The following is a 26003-nucleotide window of genomic DNA, read 5'->3' as shown; positions in this document are numbered from 1 at the left end:
CCGATATACGTATGTGCTTGTCAAGAAGAAACACTTGCAAGAATAGGGGCTAGGTGGTTTTTAACTAGAAGGTGTAACTTCATTGTGACATGCAAATGAATTTTCTGGTTGGCGCGTGTACCGGAGAAATACTAGAAAACCACACCATGTGTCCAATAATCGGGCAAATAGAGCGATAAAAGGGAGCAGAAAAGTGCGTATTTACCTTCTGAGGCCTACCCTGTATGTGCACGAAAATTTACTGAGCACTCGCCGACGTGCACGAAAGATGCCCGGCATATGCCTGGGAACTGCCCGAAAACTACCCTGGGGATGCCAGCTAGGGACTCTTGATCTGCCATAGAAGTGCCTGCGAATTACCCGAAAACTGTCCGAGGGGTGCCCTAGAATGTTACAAGGGCTGAGCATTTGAAACCAACAAATGGCAGTTTTTCCTTTTATAGTTTGAGACATTCTTCAAAAGGGCCATGGAAGGAGCTAGTTGGCGGTTATTCATGCTGCGCTATCAGGAAACGGCGAGAACAGGAAGATCTAATCGTGAGCAGACTTCCTGTAGTCGTCTTTTCGTACATAACGCAATAAGTACGAAGGACATTTTAAATTTCAAACAAATGCAGTTTTCAGAATCGTGATGTTGGTTTTTATTGCCAAGTTCCCGATTTCTAAACGTAATGCTCCAATAGTAACGAACTTTTTGATGCGCATGTACTAAAAAGAAGTGCACATACCACGCACTATGGGAGTCAGACATTAAGCGAACCATTGCGCAGGTTCGCTTAACATCGGGCAACGTTCATCGGGCAACGTTTCGGGCTCTGGAAAGCGCTATCAGGTAAGCCAAGGTTAGCATTTGTGCATGTGACGTGAGCGTGTATGTGACGTGAGCGTGCAGCAGCGAGGCCATGGCTATTGCATCGAGGCTGATTTACTGGATCCCAGATAATAAAAGTTTAACCTTTTAATGCGGTAACATTATTGGCAGTCTGAAACTACTTCGGAGGTGTCTCGCAGAAAGTGTGGGCCGATCCCGAGCGCATTGCAGCCTAACATAGTGTCTTCAAAGTGCTACCTCTCACGAGGGAGGATTGTGCGAAACTGGCACGTGGCTCAAACGCCACGTGTTTCAAAGAGCGACTTTGTCACGAGTGAAGCATGCGTGCGATTTTGGCCTAATGGTTAGAGCAATGGGCCACGGTGCCCGAAGGCAGTGCCTGGAGGCAGTTCGATACCGCCATCGGTCTTGCGTTTCTTTATAGCTTTGGAGGCGGACTTCTCCCGCCTTGGAAGTACCTGATAGAAAATTCGAGGGGCGCTGAGCGAACGCGCCACTGCGTGCGCGAAATCGCAAGGTTTTGAGAGATAGGACGTATAAAAACGTATCCTTAATAAATGACAGTGTACAAGGTTTTACGCGACCCGCGCGCGCGTAGCTGTCGAGACGTTACAATCATTACGATCTAGTATGGTATCGCCGACTTATAGAGTTAGCGGCGCTAAGTTGTGGCCCGGTCTTTTTCGGTATGCAATGTCACGCAGACTGGCGGAAGTGGCTCTATGTCGAAGGTGTTGTACGCTATACCCGCCTTATCGAAGGACGGGGAAAACTTGCACGCCCTCACTTTGGCAACCGATTTGCTGCTTACTCTTCATACTTTTTCATTCATTTTGATATTCATACTCTTCTGACAACCACGGCCACTCACGACACATGCGCAGAAAACTGACACAGGCAACTTTGCTGCAAACGCTAGAAAAACATAGGGGTGGTTACGCGGCGCGATGCTGCAGCAAAACACTGTCAGTGTGTGGTGTATATCCGCCCTCTATAGATAGTAATTTTGGCCTTGTGTCGCTAAGAACTAGGTCGCGGGATCAAATCCCGGTCGCGGCGGCTGCATTTCGATGGGGGCGAATTGCAAAAGCGCCTGTACCATGTATTGGACGCTCGTTAGAGAATCCCAGGAGATCGAAATTAAACTGAAGTGCCTCCCCACTATGGCAAGCCTCACAATGAGATCGTGGTTTTGGCACGTAAAACCCAGCAATATAATGTGCAACTAAAATTATTACGTTATTATTTTGTAATTCACATTTATTATACAGGCGAATCCCGTATAGTGGGCACATGCAATGTTCGAAGCTCAAGCACAGACAGCACTGTTGACTTCGTCGGCGCCATCACCTGCCTACTGATGACATAATAGCGCCGTGCAAGGTTGTACGGCAGCAAGCGAACCACTTAGCGCATCTAAGCTGAGCACCGTAGGCGTTACACACTGCCGTCTGTCGGCCACTTTAACCAATTTATTTTATTTTATTTATTGAATCATATTACCATCCGGTTCGTCCTCACCCGGTTCGGCCTATCCCCCACAGTGGGTTTGTGCCATTACCTGAGGCTTCATCATCATTATCATCATCATCATCATCATTATAATCATCACTTGGCAGGCTCAGGTGGTGTTCCACGTTACATGCGTAAGTACGCTTGAGGAAGCGAAGCGTATGTACAGTACACGCAAAGTAAGTGCTGCCTTGCCAATCCAGAATTATGAGTAGGCACTTTCTGACGCTCAGTAAAAGAAACATAAAAGGCGAAAGAAGCCCAAGACTGAACAGTATGACGAAGACCAAACAAGTTGTTTGTTTAAGCAATAAACGAAAAGGAACCCTCCCCCCCCCCCCAAAAGAAAAGAAAATATGGAAATAAAGGAACAAAATAACAATAAGGTTGAGGCTGTACTGCAGGAGTCACAATGGAATTTTTTTTTACGGCAATACATACGTCTGGTGGGTGTGTCTCTGAATATATTCTGCGAAAGAATGCATGACAGGAATATTCGAAGGCAGGACAAGTTGGCGCATACGATTTTTCAAAGTCCTGCTCGTCAGTTACGACAAACAACGACAAGCCAGAAATGGTTAATTTACGGAGTTTCGCTGCACAACATACATAGTGGAAAGAGCACAATTATAGAGCAGCGCGCGTAAACGTTTAGGTTTGGGATATGACAAGCGCGTCAGCGTTGCTTCAATCTGAAATGTTTTGCGGAATTTGCTGCTCTAAGGAAACAGTTGTAGATGAACAAATATATGTAGATCCTCGGATTTAATGGCATGTACCTACTCTGGGGGATTATCTGAGTAATTTTTTTTAATGTGAGGGTTAATGCCTTAGGGCATGCAAGGGTATGGGATGCGAGCGAATAGGGAGGACTAAATGAGTGAAAAAAGATTTGCGGATCTAATAAAGTCCACGCGGGATCGATAATGTGGTCTCTCCTGGACTTTATTGAATTATTTATTGTTGGAATAGGTGAGTTAAAATCAAAACGGATAGGTTTGAGAGCACGAGTTTATGAAAATGTAGGAATAACCGAGAAACGTGAATATAAAGCATTCCTAAATGAATTTGATTGAAAGAAAATGGATTGGCTTTACCCGTTCCTTTGTCGTTTTTATCTTCGTTCTGTTCATCTTCATTGCTCCCCAATACAGTGGGCATGACCCATATATCTCTTGGTTGAAACCTACTTGAATCTTCGTCTCCAAAAAGAATCAACATCAGCAAGGCTCAGCTAGCACTGAGGTGAGAACGGGCTGCCTTCTGCCCAAATTAGCATCTACGGAGTTCACAGGCGAGGGATGCGGCAAGGTGAGTGCACATCTTGCAAACCTACATCGGTGACATAGCGAATGCGCTTGGTCGCCAGCAGTTCAACCACGATGCGCATGGTCAAGCTCGCCCCGTTCTTGGAATGCAGAACCACCTAAGAACGTCGAATGCGGATGATGCACGAGATGAGACCAACAGGCGAAGCCATCGGCTTTTGTGAAAATTATTAGATAGTTCTATCTAGACGTTTACTGTTCGTTCCGCTCAGACCCGTGTGTGTACCTTGGTGTGGTATGTCCACAGCTGATGGACAGGGACCCTATGGTGGACGTGCGGGCAACGCTCATGCCAGAAGGCACACCGCTGCCCATGGCTCCGCTGAGGGCGCCGAGCGGAACGTGGCGGTGCGTCCATTTGGCATCGTTTCTTTTGTTTTTGTTTTTTTTTTTTTGCAGCCAAACCGTACTGCACGTCGCTCAAGTCTCTGGAAACCTTCTAACCTTCCGTGCTAAGGCAGCGCAAGCGCAGTCGATAGCCTGAAAGCACGGTAATGGCGGCAGCAGGAACGCAACTTCAGTGCGCCCATCATTGGTGTCGCAATGAATGGACGCTTTCACATGGAAACTACTACTCCTTGAAGATAGCCTATTTACAAGGGCGCTGGTCCCTGGTCTCCCGTGCTTTAAGTTATTTGAAACTTAACGCGCTAGCTACTCATTAAATGACAACCATAATCTTGGTATGAGCTTGCTGGTACGTGATACTTTAGGAAATCAACGGCGCAGCGTGCACGCGGGCACGGAACACGTGCGACAGGGAGCTGTCCTATCACGTGTGGTCTGCGTCCGCGTCTATTTTGCGCCATCGATTTACTGAAGAAATCGGGAGATTTGGGCTTGGTATACTGGAGTTCAGCTAAGACTTTATTGATAAACGAAAATACGCACATCATTCTAAGTGACACAAAGGCACAACTATGGTGAATGTGAAATTGTAATGCGATAGCATAATACGCGGACTGTACCCACTTTGTACATATCTAACCGAAGGTATCCGCCGATCCCAAAGGCAGTGCAGCCTAACACAGAGTCTCAAAGTGCTAGCTGGCACGAAGGACGCATGCGAGAACGTGGCATGTGACACGTTCGTGCGCAAAATACCAAAAGGGAAACCGTGCCCTTCCGTTCGCCGCTGATGACACACTTTCTTCAGCCAGATAAATGCAAACCAAGTCGTCGAAGAATGTACTGCCGGGCTTGTTAGAAACGAGCTGAATCGTGGGACAGACAGTACCGCAGACAAATGTGTGTGTCATTCTTTGGTACGCCTGGTATCCCGCCTAACTGGCTCGCTTACAGGTGAAGCTGTTCTTGATGCGCGCACACTGGTAGTTGCATAGATCTACCCATATCGTTTGTTTTGTTTCGTAATGCCATGCCGAACATTTTCGACGTCGTTTTTCTTCTAACGAGTTTCGTTCCTTCGTCACCGGACAGCCAACATGGACTTTCGTTTGACGGAGCCTCATCTGAGCCCTCATCAGCAGACCCTTCTGGCCCGTTTGGGACTGGTCCTGCTGACGGCCATCGTCGTGCTGGCCACCCTCACCCTGGTGCTGACGCGCAGTCGCCGGACAGTGTCTTTACCCCCGACGCTGCTGTCCCCTGGCGGACGGAGGCTACGTGCTCCGGCGCAGCTTTGCAACGCGACCACCTGCCGGCTGGCCGCAAAGCTGCTCAAGGCAAGTTAAGTTCCTTGCAGATACGCATGTTGCCCCGACTGCAACTGTTTGTGAGGCTCTTTTACTGCAAAGCACTTGCAAGATGGATCCCCTACTAACATGGTTTCCGTGCATCGCATATAATTTGAAAAGAGGGAGGCGACAGCGCCTGATGTTGTTGCTGAAGTGTTCTTACAGGCGGTTGCGGTCGATCAAGTTGGCTTATTTTCCATTGTTCTTTTCAGCTTGTAAACGTTATCAGTGTTACACGTCTTTGTCAGCTGCACTCACTCTGTCACAACGCATCCTAGATTCCAGACCTGTGCACTCTGCTTTATGACCTCATGCTGCTAGCACCTAAAAGCCCGGCATGACGAAAGCGGTGACGTCAAAGTCACAGCGGCTTACTCGGGAGCATCTGCTCTATATTCTATGGCAGTCGTGCAAGAACTTTTAGAATTCTATATAGCATGACGTCATATTTCGAGGTGCACCGGCCTTGTGCTATCCAGGAGGCGTTGCTCTGTCGGTTGACAGGACGCGGAGGGTTATGCCAGGAAGTTTCTTGCTAGTTTGACAGGCAACCTGCTCTTCACAGGTTGCCGCTCTACTATCACAATGTTTTGGAAATGTTGTACAGGTTCGTCACGCAGACATGATTATCCTATACCAGCGTCAATGTCCTTAGACGTCATTACCGTCACCCTCAAGCCCCGTTCGCACTGGGAGATTTCTGTCATTCGGCGACAATATCGCCGACTGGTAAATATGTCGTACGACAGAAAAAGGAAAGAAACAAAAAGAAAACGTCGTACCGATCGGTCACAGACCAACTTTCGTCACCAGACAAAAATCATTGCTGAGTAGACCATAAATATGATCGCCTTACCGCAAACAAGGAAGGACGGAAGGGAACAAGGGGAGCACCAACATTCGACTGTTCATTCTGTACTCTATAGCATGCAGTATATATACACGCAGGCAAATGCAGAACATACAAAAGTCCTATTCTCTGCGCCACGTAAGCTCGCCTATCTGTGTCCTCGCATTCTCTCTGATGGGAGCAAGAAACGTGGCTGTATTGCAGTACACGCCAAGCCGTACACGAAATATGCTACTGGAGTCGTGTATGAGTTTCCGCGGTCTTGCGGTAAGACATATGTCGGTCAGATTGGGCGGTGCGTAAATGAGCGTGCGTGCGAACATGAGCTGTCACTGAAGGGTAAAGACGGAGCGCATTTGCCTAAGCACTGCAATTCACATCAGTGCGAGTCACGGCTGGAGAAGATAGGGATTCTTGGAAGAAGCAGGCACACCACGGCACATGAATTGTCACAGGCGTTTCATATTAAATAGCGAGGTTCGTCTTGCAACAGCGACACATCAGTTTTTCTTTTGCATGCCGAGAGAAGGTTTTTTGATAACCGGCTTAGATTGGGGTGTTGCGTGATTGAAGCTGTTTTTGTATGTTCCGCATTCGCCTGCGTGTTTATATTGCATGCTATACAATAGAGAATAAACAGTCGAAAGTTGGCGCACTCCCCTTGTCGCCTTCCATCGTTCCTTGTTTGCGCCAAAGCGATCATATTTATGGCCCACTCAGCAGTATGAACCGACTAGCCCAGCAACATGTACTTCTGGAAAAAAATCATTGTTTATCGCAAGCCAATCAGAACGCTAGTTTACGTGAGAACAGAGGGATTAAGGGCGGCAGTTGCGCTCGGCTGTAAACATCCGGTCAGCCATTTTGCAAAATTGCACAGGCATGGCGGGCCGTTGTCATTCATTGCAGGTATTTTTGCTGGTGTTTTGTAAGTTGATGCCGCGCTTCGTGCGAAAAGAAGCCTGAAGAGCAAGTGTACTGAGTACTACACGGACGTCACGTGCATTAAAATAGCTCTGGATTAAGCGTGCGTGTGTGTTCCCAGTGTTGGTGCGAGTGGAATCGGGCTTTCGACGTGAGTACGTTGCAACTTCTTTTTTTTTTTTGTCTTCAGTCCAGCCCGCTGCATCGTTAATTGATCTGCCAATAAGAACGTTGTTTATGCGGCGCGGTACCCGCCGTGGTCGCTCAGTGGCTATGGGGTTGGACTACTGAGCAGGAGGTCGCGGGATCGAATCCCGGCGACGGCGGCCGCATTTCGAGATATTTCGACCCCAGGTGGTCGAAATATCTGGAGTCCTCCACTACGGCGTGCCTAATAATCAGAAAGTGGTTTTGACAATTAAAACCCCATAATTTCATTTTTAATGCGGCGCCATGCATATCGAGGTGTGGTGCGATGCAACTGTTGAGCGCGACCATGGTTTTGCGCAGTCGTGTCTGCGCTGCTGCTGGGAGTTCGCGGTCGATGCGGCTTTGTTCGCTAGCAAAGCGTCGTTGTGTGGCTGCACTGCGAGTGTTTGCGATGCTCAAGCTGCGCGGGGCGGAACGGGTCGCAGTGTGTGATTTCGCGTATTTTATGGAACCTTGTCACGGTTACAATATATGTAACCGTGATATACTGTTTGTTGTGCGTGCATCGTACTTCATCATTTTTGTAATAACGCACATATCAGATACCCTTGAACTTACTATATGTACGCGACAAACATAAGGTATACCCGCCACGCGGTAGCCCAGTTGCTATACTGCGCTGCGTTACTGAGCTGAGGATCGAAAGGGGTTCGATACCGTCGTATTTGCGAAGACGCGTGTGTACCGTGCATTCGGTGCACGTTAAACAATCCCAGCCGGTCAAAATAATCCGAAGCCACCCATTGTGGCGTGCTTCACAATCAGATTGAGGTTCTGCCGAGAAAAGATTGGAAACACTGGAGCTTATTCTATGCATGTACAGCCTTAGGTCCGAAAAGTAAACGAATCTAACTCGCACAGTATTTTACAGTGAAACTATTAACAGGGCTAGAAGAGCACAAACTTGTTTTATACGAGTTCTGATGGTTCGCTAACAACAACAACAAAAAAACTATGTCACTCGCGGAGTTTATATTTGAGGTGAATGTGGGAAAGGTTAGTGGTGATATGCAGCGAAAATCTGAAGCGGGAGAAACTATTAGTGGTTGAATGAACATTGCTGAACCTTCGTTATGGGCCGGTTTAGAGGCGCGATATGAAATGCTTAAGAAGTTTTCTTCCTCTTCTGGGAGGACCAAAAATGCAGACTTCTTATAGTTAGATGTAATGTTGTTACGCAAGTACGGTATACGGCGGGAACTCTCCGGGTAATCTACCGCAGTTTGGTGAACTCCACGTACCAGGGGCCTTGCTTTGTAGCAATTTTTTACTGCCTTTTATTTTTTAGCCTTCCCCATAGGCTCGCATGTAGCCCAACTCCGGATATCGCCGTGATCGGCCACTGAGCGGATGAATGTTAAAAGGAGCATAGAATCGGACGAACCGATGAATAGTTACCTGGAGTTAGGTAATTTCCGCTCAATAAACAATATTGTGATTACCATAAAAAATAATTTCTAAAGACTGGGCGCAGAAAAGTACAAGGTATCATGGACATAAAAGACAAGCACCCAAGCAAAGATGGTGCAATAGATTTATGAGATGACGAGAAAAGCGAAAATAAAGCAAAATCAAAACAAAATTGTGCGAGAGCTCAATAAATCATGTGGTACTTCTTCCTGGCTTAAGCTGCTAGGAGGGGAAGATATGGCCGATATGACATTTAACACAGACATGTGGACGAAATGATAGTCATGCACGTCACCAATAACTGCAGGCTTTGCGCATTCCCGCAGATAATTTTGTAGTTACTTAATTTGGGTCATGCGCGTAGAGATGATCGCAGGCTTCGAGAAAAACAAGTTGCTGGCGTCTTAATCAATGTTTTCGTCGAGTACAAGAGCCTATACATTAAGTATGTTTTGCATACGTATATTGTGGGCGATAAATTTCCTAGGTGAAAAAGAACGAGAAATCGCACGCAAAGTTTTTTTTTTTTGGAAATCCCAAGGTGAACATTCTAAGATATTTAATACAGCCATATGCAAAGCACACCAGTACACAACACTTTTGAAATGTAAGAGAAAATGTTTTCAACAATTTTTTTTTATTAGAACTGTGAATACATAGAACAGACTGCCCACATGATGTCTTAATGCATAAGAATGTAACAAAATTAGAAGCTTGCCTGTCACATTTATTATTGTAAAATTACTTGAGTAAAAGTATTACTGTAAAAATGCCCTCAGAATGTCTTGCTGTGGTAAGTTTGCTGTGCATGAATGTACTGTCATGTTCATTTGCAATAACGTTATTGTGAACATATGGGTGCGCGTTAGTCTTTGATGTTCCGAAGCTGTACTATATGCTTACTATTTCTTACTGCGATCCCTTTGCTTTTGTTATTTCCCCTTGTGCCCAACAACGTCTAACCCTGTTCCGACATGTAAACTGACAGTATAAAATAAATCAAGAAAGAGATAACTAAATCAAAGATCTTGGGAGTTAAAGGGATAAAACGGACGACGTCGCACCCACGAGTTTTGCTTCGCAGTATTGGTCGCCTCAGTCTTTCTATTCACGGCAGGAGACGACGGGCTACGGCGACCCGTGCGACGACTTCTACGCATACGTCTGCTCGGGCTGGCTGCAGCGGCCGTCCTTTGTCAGCACCGACCACTCCCAGGTGGCGCTGTTGTCGGCGCATGCGAGCTCTCTTCTCCGGAGCATGGCGAAGAACCCCGTCGGGCTAGGCGCCCCCGCAAGGTGCGGTGCGATTCAGTGGCTCCACTTCTATACACCTGTCCAGCGGGCAAGTTACGTGCACTTACGGAGAGTGCACTCGGATTTAATAATAATAATAATAATAATAATAATAATATATGGGGTTTTACGTGCCAAAACCACTTTCTGATTATGAGGCACGCCGTAGTGGGGGACTCCGGAAATTTTGACCACCTGGGTTCTTTAACGTGCACCTAAATCTAAGTACACGGGTGTTTTCGCATTTCGCCCCCATCGAAATGCGGCCGCCGTGGCCGGGATTCGATCCCGCGACCTCGTGCTCAGCAGCCTAACACCATAGCCACTGAGCAACCACGGCGGGTCCACTCGGATTTAAGTGCACTTGCCCAAATTTAAACGTCGCAAGCGGAGCGCACTCGCAGAAGATCGAGTGCACTCCGGTCGCAGTGCGTTCACGGGACGTCCTTTGCTGGTCGAGTGCGTAGCCTCGCCGCCAGCGGTTTCAACGATACAAGATGTAATGCACAGAACGAGGACACAGAAGTTCATCCTAGCTGTTGAACAGCTTTTAACAGACTAATCGGAAGAGAACTCGCTGATATTCTGTTCTAGCAGGATCAAATGTCGCCTCGTCGCACGCCACCATGTTGTTCTGGATTGACTATAGGCATTCAACTTGGCCAGCCTTCACTTATAACACTCTGATGATAAAAATATTTTCGTTTTTTGTTGAGTAACTATAGATTGCGATTGTGGTTTATTTATAATGCAACTAAAGCCATCGCTTTTTAGAAGTTTCTTAATTGTAATCTACATAATCAAAAAACATAATTTTAGTCTGTCGCCATTTTTTTTTTTTTAGTGCGAGTGCGCTCTGGTTTCCCGTTTAGCACCGCGTAGCCTAAAGTGTCACTCAAGGTCCCGAAATGCACTCCTCGTAAGTGCACTTAACTTGCCTGCTTGACAGGGGTATTACTTTCCGTTTTCTGTGCCTGATCAGAGGCTGTGTACTTAGGCATACGATTTGCGAGGTGAGTGCGCAGTGCGTCCGCTAAGCCGCCACAAATGAAGGGGTCTTGAGCCCTAGCTTTCGTGTTACCGTGACGTCAGAGAGCAGACGGTGCGCGGCGAATTTCGGCGATATCGGGAGGCCATCGTGTCACAAAAGAGCTCGCTAGGGAGGGCCCTCAACGCCAACTCGTAACAACCCTCAGTGATTTGTGAACGTGTTGTTGAAGGCCAAGTGCCTTCAATTTGGCTAATTTCGTTAAAAACGGGTGATATATATATATATATATATATATATATATATATATATATATATATATATATATATATATATATATATATATATATATATATATATATATATATATATATATATATATATATATATATATATATATATATATATATATATATATATGCGAATCTTGGCGAAACTGCAAGCGTAGCTGAAAATTCTCCAATTTTTTCTATTTCCCCCCATTCGTTTCTGTCAAAAACGTCTGCTTCTGCAAGCTTCATGGCGCGTCCGCTCGTATCTAAAACGCAAAAATTTTCACGACTGCTCCTTCATATCTATGCTATATTAAATTATACAGGCTTTCCACGTGCTCTAATATTTTGTGTGCGCTACGCACAGCACTGAATCCTTTTTATTACTTTTCTCTTGTTGAGCTCACAATAAATTACATACTCGATTTGACTTTACAACGACTTGCATTGTCGCTGTTTTTACTCAGATGCGCATTTTTTAACGCAGGCCGGAGGTTTCACCACTTCGCGGAGGCATAGTCAGTGGCACGGCGGCCTTGTCCAGCTCGGTGATGAAGGCAGCCGTGCTCTACGACGAGTGCCTGGAAGCTTCCATGGACTACCGCGCCGACGCCTTGGCCGCTTTTCTGAAGGACGTGGGTCTTGGATTCGCCGAACGTGTCGATCACCCGGTGACGAGGGCCCTCGAACTGGACTTGTACTACAACGTCAAAGCAAGTGAAAGCTTTCATTCCGCTCGTAATTGCCGCCTCCTTTTACTCTCAATGTTCTTCCTTGATGCCTACAGTCGGTCAAAACCACAGACGCAAATGCGTCAGGTTCATATATAATTGCTATAGTTGGAAAAAATCCCCATGAGCCCTTTTGCAAACAGCCAATTTAGAGACCCTGCAGATAAGACGACACCAGGAAAGACTAAAAATGTTCTACTTAATTTACCATAACCAAATTGGAATAAAGAAAAATGCATATTTTCGTTCAATTACCCAGCGACAAACCCGTTCTTTTCATTCAAACAAGGTGAGCGAGTTCTTGTGTAGCACAAATGTGTTCAACGCATCATTTTTCCCGAGCACAATTCGCACATGGAATAACCTACCTGCCAATGTGGTTGAGTGTTCAACGGTGTCTTCTTTCTTGAGTGCATTCCGCAATAGCTAACGATGCTTCACATTGTCGTGGCATATTGTTTGTACTTCGCTTTGTATGTCTTACGTGGGTTCTTCTAATGCCGTACTGGCTCGACCAAATGTACATTGTATTCCTCTGTACTGCACTGTTATGTACCCCACTCCTGCGTAAAGCCTGACATCCAGGCTGGCAGTATGTAATAAATAAATAAATAAATAGAAGTACACCACTGCTCAACGCAGTGAGAATTTGTATTTTCGAGTCAGCCAGTTACGATCGTTAACTTCCGTGACGTCATTGCGGAGACGAAGTTTACTAAATGTCGCCACCAGTCAGGAACTATACGTCTCGGAGTGCGGAGATGTGGAGCACATTTGCGGTGTGTTTTTGCGGACGAAGCCTGAACGATACTCTTAGGCTGTTACTGAGCATAGTTCCCTCTTATCACTCACCCGCCGTGGTTGCTCAGTGGCTATGGTGTTGGGCTGCTGAGCACGAGGTCGCGGGATCGAATCCCGGCCACGGCGGCCGCATTTCGATGGGGGCGAAATGCGAAAATACCCGTGTACTTAGATTTAGGCGCACGTTAAAGAACCCCAGGTGGTCGAAATTGCCGGAGTCCTCCACTACGGCGTGCCTCATAATCAGAAAGTGGTTTTGGCACGTAAAACCCAATAATTTAATTTAATTTTTTAACTTATCACTCGGGCCAGCGATAAGCCTCGTCGTAGGCTTTGGGTTATCCATATTTATCGCGTTACACCCCGCTGCGCGCTCGCGACAATCCGCCTTTGTCGGCGAGCCGAGTGTCGCGCATACGGACGTAACTGCGGTTCAATACGATGTCCCTTGTAGCTGCGCCACAACGCAGCTACGCCCGCTACGTGCGCACACATCTTGCCGACAAACGAGAACGGAATATGCACCTGTAGCAGCTGTAGCGTGAACGGCAAATGGGCCGAAGCACTTAGCGAGCTCCATCGCTCGCTCACCCGAGCGACAGTCCAAGTGCTAAGTTTAATACGAAGCCTCGTCTGCCTGCTCCCATAAAGCTTCCGGTAGGTATAGGCTTCTGTCCAACCTCATTAGGGATTTATTGGAGAGAGAGAAAAAAAAATCTGCCATTTGTATTGAGAGCAGTGTCCGCCTGTGATGTGGATATATGCTTTATACCCAAGGCGCCACAGGAGCGAGAATTAAAACTTGCAAAATGTTGGCAAAATGGCCGCTCTGTTCCTTTATGGCAGTTATATGCTTTGATGGTGCGTGCGCGGCTTCGCTTGGCAACTATTTGCTTTGAGTAAGAGCTAGAGCCAGCGGCTCTGAAGCACGGGGGGGGGGGGGGGGGGTTGCAAAACATAGCGCTTCTTCATCTTCACAATTTCTCTCTCTCTTCGTTTCTCCACTGTAACTTATGATTCCTCTCGCTGGCGCACGGTTGAAAAAAAAAAAAACTGCCTCCGCAAAAACTTCGGCGGTACGTCGGGAAGCTATTCTCTTCATGGCCCGGTGCATTGATCGACGCTTTTCGGCCCAGATCGCTACATTTATGGGAACGCTGTCAAATAATTTACATCCTAAATTTAAACAAAGGCGTATATCAGTCTGTAACTCGATCGCACCCTTCTTTGAGTGTAACAGTGTGAGTTATATGCAGATTTAGACCTTGATTTTTTTAAGGGTGTACGTTATTTTGCAGTTAAGAGCTATGGTGCAAGCGAGGACATGCGTGCAGAATCTGGCCAGATTGCAGATTGCCCGCGTCCCAGCGCCTCGGTGCTTATTAAGCGAAGCTTCCGGTACTTCCCACTTTAAGTGGTCGCACTAAAGTCAAACGCGTAAAACTGACGTAGCAACTTTTTCAGAATCAGCTTAACCTGGATAGTTCTAGGCACACAGCTAACTGAGAAACGAGATGGTGCCTGTAGAAACATGGGCCATATTTCTGGCCTTTGCGCCAATGAAAACTTGAATCTTCAAACATCGCCAAACTCTAAAGCAATACCGTTTCATAACTGAGTCTTGTAAATACTCGTTCTTTCCGATGGACATCTGGGAATGTAGTAGTTTGCCTACACATATAACTAGTAACAATTTAGATAATTTTTCTTCTATACTTGAAAACTAATTATGTGTCTCCCAGAGATAAACTGTAAGCATGTTTTGTCGGCTCCGCTTAAGCATTACATTTTATTAAGTTTTCTGCTACTGTTTCATACATTTTCTTCTGAGTTTACCTTAGGTACTTCGCTTCGGTTAAGTTCAACTAATATGCTGCTATAAATTTGATTCCCTTTGTGCTTGCTCGCTGACTCACTTTTCGTTTTGTAATGTGTTGGTTATGCTCGTGTTCTTCCTACCGTAATTCCTCTTACCATTGGCACTAGGTGTGAAAAGACTAACGAACAAAACTGCATGATCACTCGACATGCAGGCACTGTTCAACCTCCGACGTCACCCGACGTGGACGCGGCCGGACGGCCGTCCCGTGGTGTCCCTGAGCGCACGCCAGGACTTGCAACAGTGGCGTCACGACAGGGATCACATGATCCGCCACCAGACTTACGCCGCATTCATCCGGAGATACGTCGTCGTCATGCTCATTCACGTACGTGAACTGAATGCATTCCCACGTTCCGCAGAACCGAGACAGATGTACAGGGAGAACTTCGGAATGATCTCATACCAATGGGTACCAATCAGCGCTTGTCTTCGTCGTCCTTTTTGTCCACCGTCTATGTATGCGCTGTAAGTGACGATTGATACCATGGAATGCCAACTAGCCCGTACCCAAACCTTGCTCCAGTATATTTCTAGTTCGTCGGGTATCGCTAAAAAAATCAGCGCTTGTCTTCGTCGTCCTTTTTGTCCCTCGTCTATGTATGCGCTGTAAGTGACGATTGATACCAAGGGGTGACCAAGAATTCGTACGTTACGCGCATCGTAATCAGTTGGCGCGGTTATAGTAGAGTATCGCGATATCGTGGATAGAAAATTGGTGAAAGCACGCGTGGTTCAGTTTGCACGAAGTTGTGAGTCATGCATTCTTAAGAGGAAGCGTTGCTAATGGCACGTGCTAATCTGTGGGACCAGGCACGTCAACATGCCTAAGCGTCACGTATCTGTTCACCTCCGTGAGGTGTAGCGAACAAATTGCTCTCGAAATGCATGTGGGTCATTCCGTATGTCTGCTTCGTATTTTTTCTAACGAGTGAACCCTGTTAATGCCTGAATAATTGCTCTTGAACATTGCGAGTGAATATGAATTGTGTACCTTAATACATATATAGAGTAAGTCTACATTGCCTTATGCAAATTTTAATAGCACCGACTATATAGAGAAATGCGTAATGGGTTTTTGCGAGCTGTATGCGAAAATGCGGCATTCATGCCTTTAGTCCTCCCCTCCCGTTTAAACATCATAAGAAACAATTATCAATAATGTCTATCAACCACCCAATAAGCTGCTGCGCCTACAGACAGCGGATAGAAGCATCGATAACATTCTAGAAACTCCCAATACATGTAGGCGCGTCCTGTGCTGAGCGATAACATTTCTTAGACGGTAAAAGCGCTCACCTGTAAAAGATAAACGAGTTCTCGTGTCAGTATTCATTATCTGTATGACATTCATACACATTCAATATGACGTGCTGAATGACTAGCTTTACAGAACGTGTTTGGTAACATTTAGCAACGTCCGGTTTCTAAAGGTTTGGCATAACAACTGTTTTTCAAGCAGTGCTTTTACCAGATATGGTTTGTAAATCGCTGCTTGACGAGGAAACGAAACACGCTGCTCCGGAGGTGCTGTAAATGCGCCACAGGAAGAGTAGAGTAGAGCGAAATGGCCCAGGGGACAGCAAACCGGACATAGACAACGTGTCCCTCGTGCAATTTTGTCATTAAATTCTACTCATGGATTGCCTGCCAGCCCGATCCCCAAGCCTTGCAAAAGAACAGAAAGCTACTTAGTCCGCGATGCTGCGGTGAAACGTGTCGTTGAGTGCACTTTTAATCTTCACAGGAGAACGTGACGGACGCGAGCGCGAAGGGCTTCCGCAGCGTGGACAACATCGTGCAACGTGTCGTGAGCGCGGAGGAGACCGTGCTCGCGCTTTCGTCGGCGATGCCCGAAGAGGACCCGGACCGGTATTACGCCATCGTCGACCTTTCGCCGCAGAACGGCTCGTTTCTGTCGACGACTGCATCGCCGGAAGCGGATGTGATTCGCGAGACGGCTGTCGGACATCCTGCCATGCTGGCGTACAAGGACTTCTTGGAAACCAGGATGGCTGCACCGGAGCTGTCCGGCTACGTCACGTGGGAGGTTGTGAGACAGCTTGGTCCGTTGGCGGATCAAAAGTGAGCTTCCTTCTGTTTTCCATGTTATGCACAGCTCTTCTTCGTGCAGGCGGTCGAGCCTATAGCTGTTTGCTTGGATCCGACGCCAAGGAGAACTTACAGTTATGTTAAAGAAAGGTATTCCACAGCGTCCAATGAATAAATAATTTCTGCACAAGCCTGCGGTGTGGAGCTTGACTGATGAGACCGAAAGTTGCCGTTCACCTTAAGGTAGCGATAAGCAGCGCACAGAGCACCTGCCGCTTACAGGAAGCAAATAGCAACAGTTAGTTATGCAGTGTTTAATGGCACAAGCAAAGGCAACTGAAGTTATGATTGGCCAACGACAAGTAAATAGCAAAAGCAAAACATGAGAGCCGGAAAGGAAATACGAAAACATGTATATCTCGTATGTATATATGTATATATGTAAAAAAATATCTCGGCTTTCAAGATTACGGAGGTTTGATGCAATAAAGAAGCAAAATAAGGGGTTATATGCTAGACCAGCAAACTCTCGACAAAAATCGCAGAGCGACTCGTATTCATGTCAGTGAAGTAGTAAATTGGCACAAAACTTGTAGCGTCTTCCTGCCTCACAGAACGAATGTGTGCTCACCAAGATTACATACAGCGACCGTCTCTCTATAGCGAGGACGTAGCTCGATAATTCACATGCTTGCTCATGAGAGATCAGAATGTTATGGCTGAAAATAGACAGGTGGTATTACTGGTGACTGCGCAAGGCCTCCCTGCCTAGCACGGGAGGACGTGGCGTTGTCCCGTGCTAGGCCTGTGGGGATGGTAAGAAACCTTTGCTAATTGGGGACCTAATGCAGCGCACCACCAACCAACAAAAATAAGAGCAACATAGACACTCGTCATAGGCGCCAGGGACAGTGTATTTTTTCTTTGGGGTTGTGTCATAGAACTACGTTTATTCGTTAGCAAGCACCAGCCGGCCAAGATATCTCTCCCTGAAGGAAGCCTTATTCGTAAAGAGTGACTACGATAGACAAAGTGCTTTGTGGAGGGAAACAGGGGGGGGGGGGGGGGAGGGGCAGTCTACAGAGGAATTAGGTTTCAGTTTACGCATAGCATTTACAGAGCATCAAAACGTGAGCAAGTTTGCCCACGTAGGATGGAGCTTGCTGTGCATAGTTGCATTTCGCAGGCTGCTCTGCACTAAGAGTACATGTGACCTACTTCATGATGATGAGTACCCAGGTAGGCCACTGCTCTTATTAGCTGGGACATCACCCCCGAATACTTATGCCGCAGAGTACAGGCAACTTGCTTCCGACAGCGGTAACATCAGCACCGCAGTATGCGGGGGCTGCGCGTTTACAAAGCCAGCTAGTACAACTAAGAAATACAAAGTGACGTACGGCACCAGTTTCAAGGCTTTGTGAAATGTTGTGTGAGACAGCTGTACCTCCACGGACAGCTACTGTATAATCACGGACAGCCATGCTTTCATCGGATTTGCCCTCTCAAATGAAAGATTTTCATTGGCAACATCAGTGGGGCATACTACCGACAAAAGACAGGCTTGAATGCTGGGATATGGTAGGGAATAATAAATGCATGCATCGTGCACAGAGACCAACACACATGTTGTAAAGGAGTGCGTTGTAATACGCACCTTCTGGAAGCTGGTTGCAATAATGCTTGGAATATCCATCGCGCGGCCACCACAGTGGCAAGATCGGCGTGCCACTTTAGCCTACTACAGCCTTAGCTACGTTTTGTGGTGCTTCCGCAACATTTCATGTCGGCAGTCAAATAGAGCAATGTACCCCAGAATGTGCAAACTACGGGGGATACTACGGGGGCATATTGAAGAACAGCTGTTCACACGCGGTGAAGCCGAGCTTGTTCACCGCTGGTCTACGTGGTACCTAACCATCTCTCGAGGCAAAGTCTCCCTGCAGCGAGAATGATGCCCAAGTTCTGTTTGCCTGAGTAGAGACATTATACTTCTATACATCACTTACAGCTCGTACATAGAAAGGGACCAAAAGAATGACGAAGACAATCGCTGACTTCCAAATGGTTTTTATGTTGAGTAACACGCATAATACCGAGACACCAAGACAGAAGAACCGCCCCAAGTCACTTTTGTCTTGGTGTCTCGATATATATGCGTGTTACTCAAAATAAAAATCAATTGGAAGTCAGTGCTTGTCTTCGTCATTCTTTTGGTCCCTGTCGGTGTACGCGCTGTAAGGGATGTTTGCAATGGAATACCAACTAGCCCGTACCCAAACACTGCTTTATACTTGTGTGTGCTCCGGGTGTCATTAATAAATTCAAGGCTGACAATAACGTTTCTCCCTCTACGCTGTAATGAGCTTTTCTTATTTTTTGGGCGGCAGGGGGTTGGCAAAGCCAGTGCGAAGCAGGCGCCATTTACTATTTGATTTGCTTATCTGTTTTATTTAAATAATGTATGATGCATGACATGTGCCATACGTTAGATTGTACGTAACGTTCATACCACAGTTGTACGCGTGCCTACGGGTGCATAAATGTTCTTGTCAACTTGCCCGGATGTTTTCGTTTGAGTACGCGAATACTGGCTTTGGCTTCTGGCTCAAGGCCACTGGCACGTCGCAGAGAACGAGCGCTAAAAACATCTCATGCGTAAAACAAAAGTTTCTAACGCTTAGCTGTAGAACAATAAGTCACAAAATGTCGCTATTTTTACTGCTGCTGCCGTCTACATATCTGGTGTTTCGGTATTCCGTAATATGCGTACGTCTAACTGACGCTTTAAGCTTTCTGGAAATTGGGTAATATTGTGCATTGCATTGCTATGGAATATGCGGTGATATGGGAATTATATTTATGACAGCCTACAACCAGTAGACAACTGACTGCAAAAGCGTGAATGTTGCAAGTGTGCAGTACAAGAAGACTCCTGTTCCACGAAAGACAGTTTGAATTCAAAACTTTGTGGGCGTGTTCGCTACAAACACCTATCCAAGGCTTGACGCTGTTCACATTGGCCTATTTGACTTTCATGACAGGCTTTCGCACGGCACCGTGGAGGGCCAATGCTTCGACGCCGTCTACCACTTGATGCCTTACCCTAGCGTGCTGCCCTACCTGGAGCAACTGGATTCGTCCAAGGGATGGGAAGAGGCCGATCTTGTGTACCGCGACGTCACCGAGACTCTCATTCGCTTCATGAGGCGGCGTGGCTTCGAGCTTCCGCACTCGTGAGTAGATTATCGATAACAAAAGTTGATGTTGCGCACCTTTAACTTTCGTGTATATCGATGGTGCTGAGATATAACGGGAGAATGGATGACAACTGTAGCTTGAAGATGGGCTGGCGAGAAAAGATCTGAGGCTGCCGTATACTTCTGCAGAATTTGCACGCAAGCGAAACTAACATTGCGATAGCAATTATGTGGACACTCCAGGCGCATTTCTGCCATCTTTGTCGGCGTCGCCGTGATGTTTCGTATAAAGTCCAAGGGCGAGTGAGAGAGGGTAGTGGGAGAGGGTAGTGTGCGAGTGAGAGAGGGTAGGAAGCGCGCCGTCTTCCTTTGCGTGCACGGCACCAGGAGAAGGGGAAGGCGGGTGTTCTACACCGGCGGCTTCTGCGTATGGCGCGGCCGCGCGGGCCCTATCTTAAGTACGATCTGCAATGAGTACAGTGTGTAAGTGCGCCGAGGGCTCATAGCTTCGTGTGCTCTGTGTTTTCACCGCTTAGTTCGCGGTGAAGCGAGAGCTAGCACGAAGGTCAAGTCGCTCGCTGCTGCTTCCTCACTCCAGCGTTTTGACAGCGAGTTTCCACGGTCATCGAGGGGGATGTGTTCATGTTTGTGGGTGCGTGACGCCATGCTTATTAATTTAGCTGGTAATCGAATGGTTACAAGCTCATGGGCCGATAAAACTACTATTCCTACTTCGTATAGCTGTTTACTAATTTGCTATCGCAATCGATGCTTCGCCTTTCGGGCGGAACTGCGACTTTAATTAAAACCGATCTTCTGACATTTGAAGGGAAGCCGATCACCGGGAGAAAATAGGCCTCGTACCAAGCATTTCGCAAAGAAAGTAAGAAGTAGAAAAAGAAGAAAAACAAGGCGATCGGGACTGAGAAAGCGTTTCGTTTTTAGCATACTTTCTTGCCTACTGGCGCACATCGCTCCACACCCTTGCTATCGCAATTGGTCAGTCTTATTCCTGAGTACTGCTTTAGCCTATGAGCACAGCGCACGCCTCATATAGAAGATGGCAAATGTGTTAGTTCGCTCTGGCATTTTGTTTCCTATCAGGGAGCCGTACGGTAATTTCCCGCTATACTTTCAGAGTATAGCGTGAGGACAGAGCTCTGCGTGAGGACAGAGCGAAAACGTACGCGGACAAAGAAAATAAACTTGCATGAGGAGCATTGGTTTCAAACCAATATTTATTAGTCTGTCTACTTGTGTACACAGGGTGCCGCGTCCATTTTGCAAACTATTTCGAATGTTTGGCGGTTTTCGTAAAGAAAAAATCGGAGGCCGAAAAAAGAGTCTTCTCCCAACACCCAGTCACCGCTTATGAATTTTCCTTTAGATGGAACAGCCCTCATGAAGCTTGGTTCTCTGGATGACGACCATGACTATTTCTCCATAGAATATATTTATTTATATAAGACTTCCTGTAGCTAAGCAACTTTATGAATTATTGCGTGGTGATGCGGCCGGTGCAGCAACGTCAGCTTCAGCCTGGACCTTCCCAAGGGGGGCCAGTTAGACGCCTTCTATGGTGAACTCCCGCTGCTCGAGTCATCGCTAAAACAACAGCCTTTCCTTGAGACGTACCTGGCCACACTGTCCGGGATCCGAAGCAAGGAGATCTTCAGCATCACCCATGGAGACACCGTGTTTAGCTACCCTATGCCGCCTCCGCAAAGCGGAAAGGCACAGGTCAGTAAAAGCATGGCATCCGAAATATTTAACGCGCACCTCACGCCAGCCAGTCTCAGAAGAGATAATTGAAGAAGTACAGTTTGATTAAGGTGAATAGAAGGAGATCTGACACTGGAAATCATGTGTGCCGTTGACAAGCACTTGTTGGTCTAGTGGGTGATTCGTTACACAGCGTGTCCCTGATATCATGGTGCACTTTTGACCAGTTACAAGAAATCAACGTATTTCTATGTGGTGGCGCTTCGCTGTACACGCGACGATATTCACGTTGTACTTTAGTCACGGATTCGAATTTAGCAAGACACAGAACACACTGAACTTTCCTCTGTACCGGCCACGTCTTGACTGGCATGCGCTGATCCGCCGCTGCGCAGTTCGTGGTGCTGCGTCATCACCTGTGTGCGCACACCCTTGCACGTCACACTACGAAAATTTGGAGAGTTTCGCTTTTATTTGGCGAAGGTTTAACATTTCTGTCTTGTTTTGTTGCTTTTCTGTGACCGATCGAAAGCGCACCATGACTTTACAGACAACTTGTATACAGCGCAAAAGCGGCGCGCAGGCCAAGCAGCAGTTGCGAGAGAAAGACAGCTATGTGTCTGTCACTTGTATCCTTTCTGAGCTGGACAGCTAGGGGAGCTTTTTTTTAAAATTTCATACTATGTATACAAACAGACACGACAGAAACGCAAACAGCACAGGACGCAGCACAAATACTGTATCGCCTGTCCTTATCTATTCGTGTTTACTACGTTTTCTATGGTGTTATACTAACTTTTTGTTTCATGCTCACTGGCAAGGCCGCCGTGCTAGCCACACACACAGACACTAGCGCCAGATTCCTTTGCGGTATTCTTAGCTATGAACTTTTTGGTTGGGATGACTGGGATGTAGCTTCCCGCGTTTTCTCAATGACTGTCTAGTGATGCCAGAACCCGGAGCCACATAGAGGGGGGCACTTTCCCAGTAGTAAGTCGTAGATTAGAGGGAATGGTTCAGGTCACGCCAACTTTCTTTCTTCGAATATCACGTGACAACACACAAGCGGTAGCTGTGCACGGTGAAACTGTCCACACTCTAGCAACAAGAGGCATTTCCAGTGTCGGCAGTGCAGTGCTGTTGCAGTGCCCCCCCTCCCCCCCCCCCATTCTCATACACTGGGGAGCAACTTAAAAGGCAGTGTAAAAATACAGAAGGCTATGGTAGAAATCATGCGCAAAAGTTATTAGTGGGAACTCTGCCGCTATAGCGTCGGTTGTAGTTGAAAGTCAGGTGGTTCAGCCAGCATGGAACGTTGAGTAAAACATGAAGGTGCTTAAAATTTCTCGCTCTGGCTTCAAACGACTTTGTCGCTAGGGAAATCGATAGTTTTCAACAAGAAGTTGCACGATAAGGGCAACTATTTGCAGTGATTATGCTTTTGCAAAGAAACTTAGTGCCTAATGTGCCTAGGGACATATAATTTCTCGAATTTTTTAAAACATCTTCATAATAATCAGCCTATTTTATGTCCACCGCAAGACGGAGGTCCCTCCCTGGCATCTCCAATCACTGTACCCTGTGGCAACCGATTCCAACTTACGCCTGCAAATTTTTAAATTTCGTCACCCAATCTGGTCTCCTGCCGTCCTCGATGGCGGTTCCCTTCTCTTAGCACCCATTCTGTAACCCCAATGGTCCACCGGTTATCTACCCAACGCATTACATGACCTGCCCAGCGCCATTTATTTATCTTGATGTCAATTAGAATATCGGCTATCCCTGTTTGCGCTCTGATCCACGCTGCCCTATTGCTGTCTCTTATCGTTGCGCCTATCACTCTTCCTTCCATCACACTTTGCGCGGTCCTTAACTTGTTCTCGCGCTCATTTGACAATCGCCAAGTTTCTGCCCCATATGTTAGCAGCGGTAGAACGCACTGAGTGTACACCTTTCTTTTTAATGATAATGTAAAACTTCCAGTCGGGATCTCACAATGTCGGCGGCATGTACTCCAACCCATTTTTATCTTCTGTAAACTTCCTTCCAATGCTCGGGGTCCGCTGTGAGTAATCGAATTAGGTAAACGTATTCCTTCACAGACTCTAGAGGTTGATTGGCAACCTTGAACTCTTGTTCTCTTACCAGGCTATTGATATTTGTATTCTGCATAAAAAAATCTTCAACCCCACGCCTACACTCTCTATGTTAAAGTCCTCAATCATTTGTTGTAATTCGTCGCCGGTGTTGCTGAACAGGACAATGTCATCTGCGAACCGAAGGTTGCTGAAATATTCGCTGCGGATCCTTACTGCTCAGCTTTCCCAGTTTAATAGCTTGAATACTTCTTCCAAGCATGCAGTGAAAAGCACTGGAGAGATTGTGGCTTTTTGTCTGACCCCTTTTTTTATAGATATCTTTCTACTTTTCTTGTGGAGAATTACGGTAGCTGTGGAATCTCTGTAGATATTTTCCATGATATTTACGTAAGCCTCCTCTACTCCTTGTCTACGTATTGCCTATGTGACTGCTGGTATCTCTGTTGAATCAAATGCCTTTTCGTAACCTATGAAAGCCATATAGAGAGGCTGATTGTACTCTGGAGATTTTTCGATTGCGTGATTGATTACCATGCATGTGATCCATTGTACAGTATCCCTTCCTAATCCCAACCTGTTCTCTTGGATGACTGAAGTCAAGTGTTGCTCTTATTCTATTGGAAAATGTCTTGGTGAATATTTTATACAATACTAGAAGTAAGCTAACGGGCCTATAATTTTTCACAAATTTTTAATGTTTCCCTTTTTGTGGATTAGTTTAATGTTGGCATTCTTCCAGTTCTCTGGGACCCATGAAGTCGTGAGACATTTCGTATAAAGGGCAGCAAGCTTTTCAAGCTTGATGTCACCTGTATCTTTGATTAAATCGACTGTTATTCCATCTTGTCCTTCCACTTTTCCCCATTTCATGTCTTGCAACGCCCTTCTAACTTCATCGCTAGGTATAGAAGGAGCCTCTGTAACCTGTTCACTACTATTTCGAATGGAGGTATCATGGCTGCTCTGAGTAATGTACAGATCAGTATCAGCTCCTTTTACTATATCTCTGAAATTGCTGACGATATTACCCTGCTTATCTTTCAGTGCGTACATCGTGCCTTGTCCTATGCCAGGTTTTGTTCTCGCTGATTTCAGGCTGCGTCCAGTCTAAAACATCTTACTTTTTAATTACGCGGTATTACCTGCCAAAACCCCGATTTGATTATGACGCACGCCTCCGGAATAATGTTGACCACTGGGGAGGGTAGTTCTTTATCGTGGGCCCCCAATGCACGGTACACGAGCGTTTTCTGCATTTCACCCTGATCGAAATGCTGGCGCCACGGCCAGGTACCGAACCCACGACCTCGCGCTTAGCAGCGCGACACTGTAGACGCTAAGCCAGCTCGCCGGCGGCTTGGAAACTCGGTAAAGTAAAGCGCAACAAATAAAGCCGCGTGAAAGTCCGAAGCCACAAACGCGATTAGGCAAATCCAAGTACTGGTCATCATTCCCACGGCAGCTGAAGAATTTCAGCGCCGGAGTTTCGTCAGGTAAATTTGGCAGGAATTATGGTTGGGGGCTTGCCCTTAGAAATTTCCAGCACTTGCTTCAAGATCTTGGAAACTACGTTGTGATGGGTGGATTGTTTGTTATTTTGTTTTTCTTTGTGCTCTCGAAAGGTCAGCAGAAACGGGAGAAGTCGCGTGCCGCTAACTTGGTTGCTGCCGCCGCTGTTCGGCGCCGACATGCCTCCCGCGCTCAACGACGGAGGGCTGGGCATCAACCTAGCGGCGGCCCTGGCCAAGTCGTCCCACCTGGACCGCTCGTGGCTGGGCTGCCTCGCAAACCTCGAGCCTCGAGCTGACCTGCGCGGCCAGGACTTCGCCCTGGCTCGCCTCACGCTCGTCGCCGAGGTCGTGGAAGAGTTCGTCGACCTGCACTCCGAGCTGGCGAGGCCTCTGGTGTTGCCGGCCTTGGAGTCCGTGAGCGAGGACAAGCTCTTCTTCATCGGCGCCTGCGTTGGACTCTGTGCCAAGGGGGACCCCCAGGCGCCCTACAGGTGCAACGTGCCGGCAAGGAACCTGCCTCATTTCGCGGCCACCTTCGAATGTCCGGCGGGGTCTTACATGAACCCCCAACAACGTTGCCCGTACCCCAACAAGACTCCGAGGGAACACTAAGAACGTTTAACTTAGAACTTGACCCTTACCTGTGTGTTGTAATACTGCAAATGCTACAAGTATATTTTTTTTTACGTCTG

The 26003-nt window shown here is 46.9% G+C and overlaps 1 protein-coding gene across 11 annotated transcripts; it reads left to right on the top strand.

Moving 5' to 3' along the window:
- The first annotated feature begins 709 nt into the window (after positions 1 to 709).
- LOC135914467 (neprilysin-1-like) lies at positions 710 to 26003 on the top strand. 11 transcript variants are annotated; one of them, XM_065447338.2, is made up of 9 exons: positions 710 to 832; positions 5113 to 5357; positions 9881 to 10059; positions 11804 to 12029; positions 14882 to 15139; positions 16475 to 16812; positions 19824 to 20015; positions 21503 to 21719; positions 25423 to 26003. In XM_065447338.2, the coding sequence occupies exons 2-9, from the start codon at positions 5118 to 5120 to the stop codon at positions 25921 to 25923; spliced, it is 2151 nt and encodes a 716-aa protein (XP_065303410.2). In that variant the 5' UTR covers positions 710 to 832; positions 5113 to 5117; the 3' UTR covers positions 25924 to 26003. The 11 variants fall into 11 exon arrangements, with proteins under 11 accessions (XP_065303410.2, XP_065303408.2, XP_065303412.2 ...); XM_065447336.2 differs by lacking the exon at positions 710 to 832 and adding an exon at positions 3508 to 3589; XM_065447340.2 differs by lacking the exon at positions 710 to 832 and adding an exon at positions 3529 to 3655 and having other exon boundaries at positions 14882 to 15055.

This window comes from Dermacentor albipictus, chromosome 6, assembly GCF_038994185.2.
Source record: "Dermacentor albipictus isolate Rhodes 1998 colony chromosome 6, USDA_Dalb.pri_finalv2, whole genome shotgun sequence".
NCBI classification, from domain to species: domain Eukaryota; kingdom Metazoa; phylum Arthropoda; class Arachnida; order Ixodida; family Ixodidae; genus Dermacentor; species Dermacentor albipictus.
Note: the sequence above shows the minus strand (reverse complement) of the source record. Positions and strands in the feature narration are given on the sequence as shown.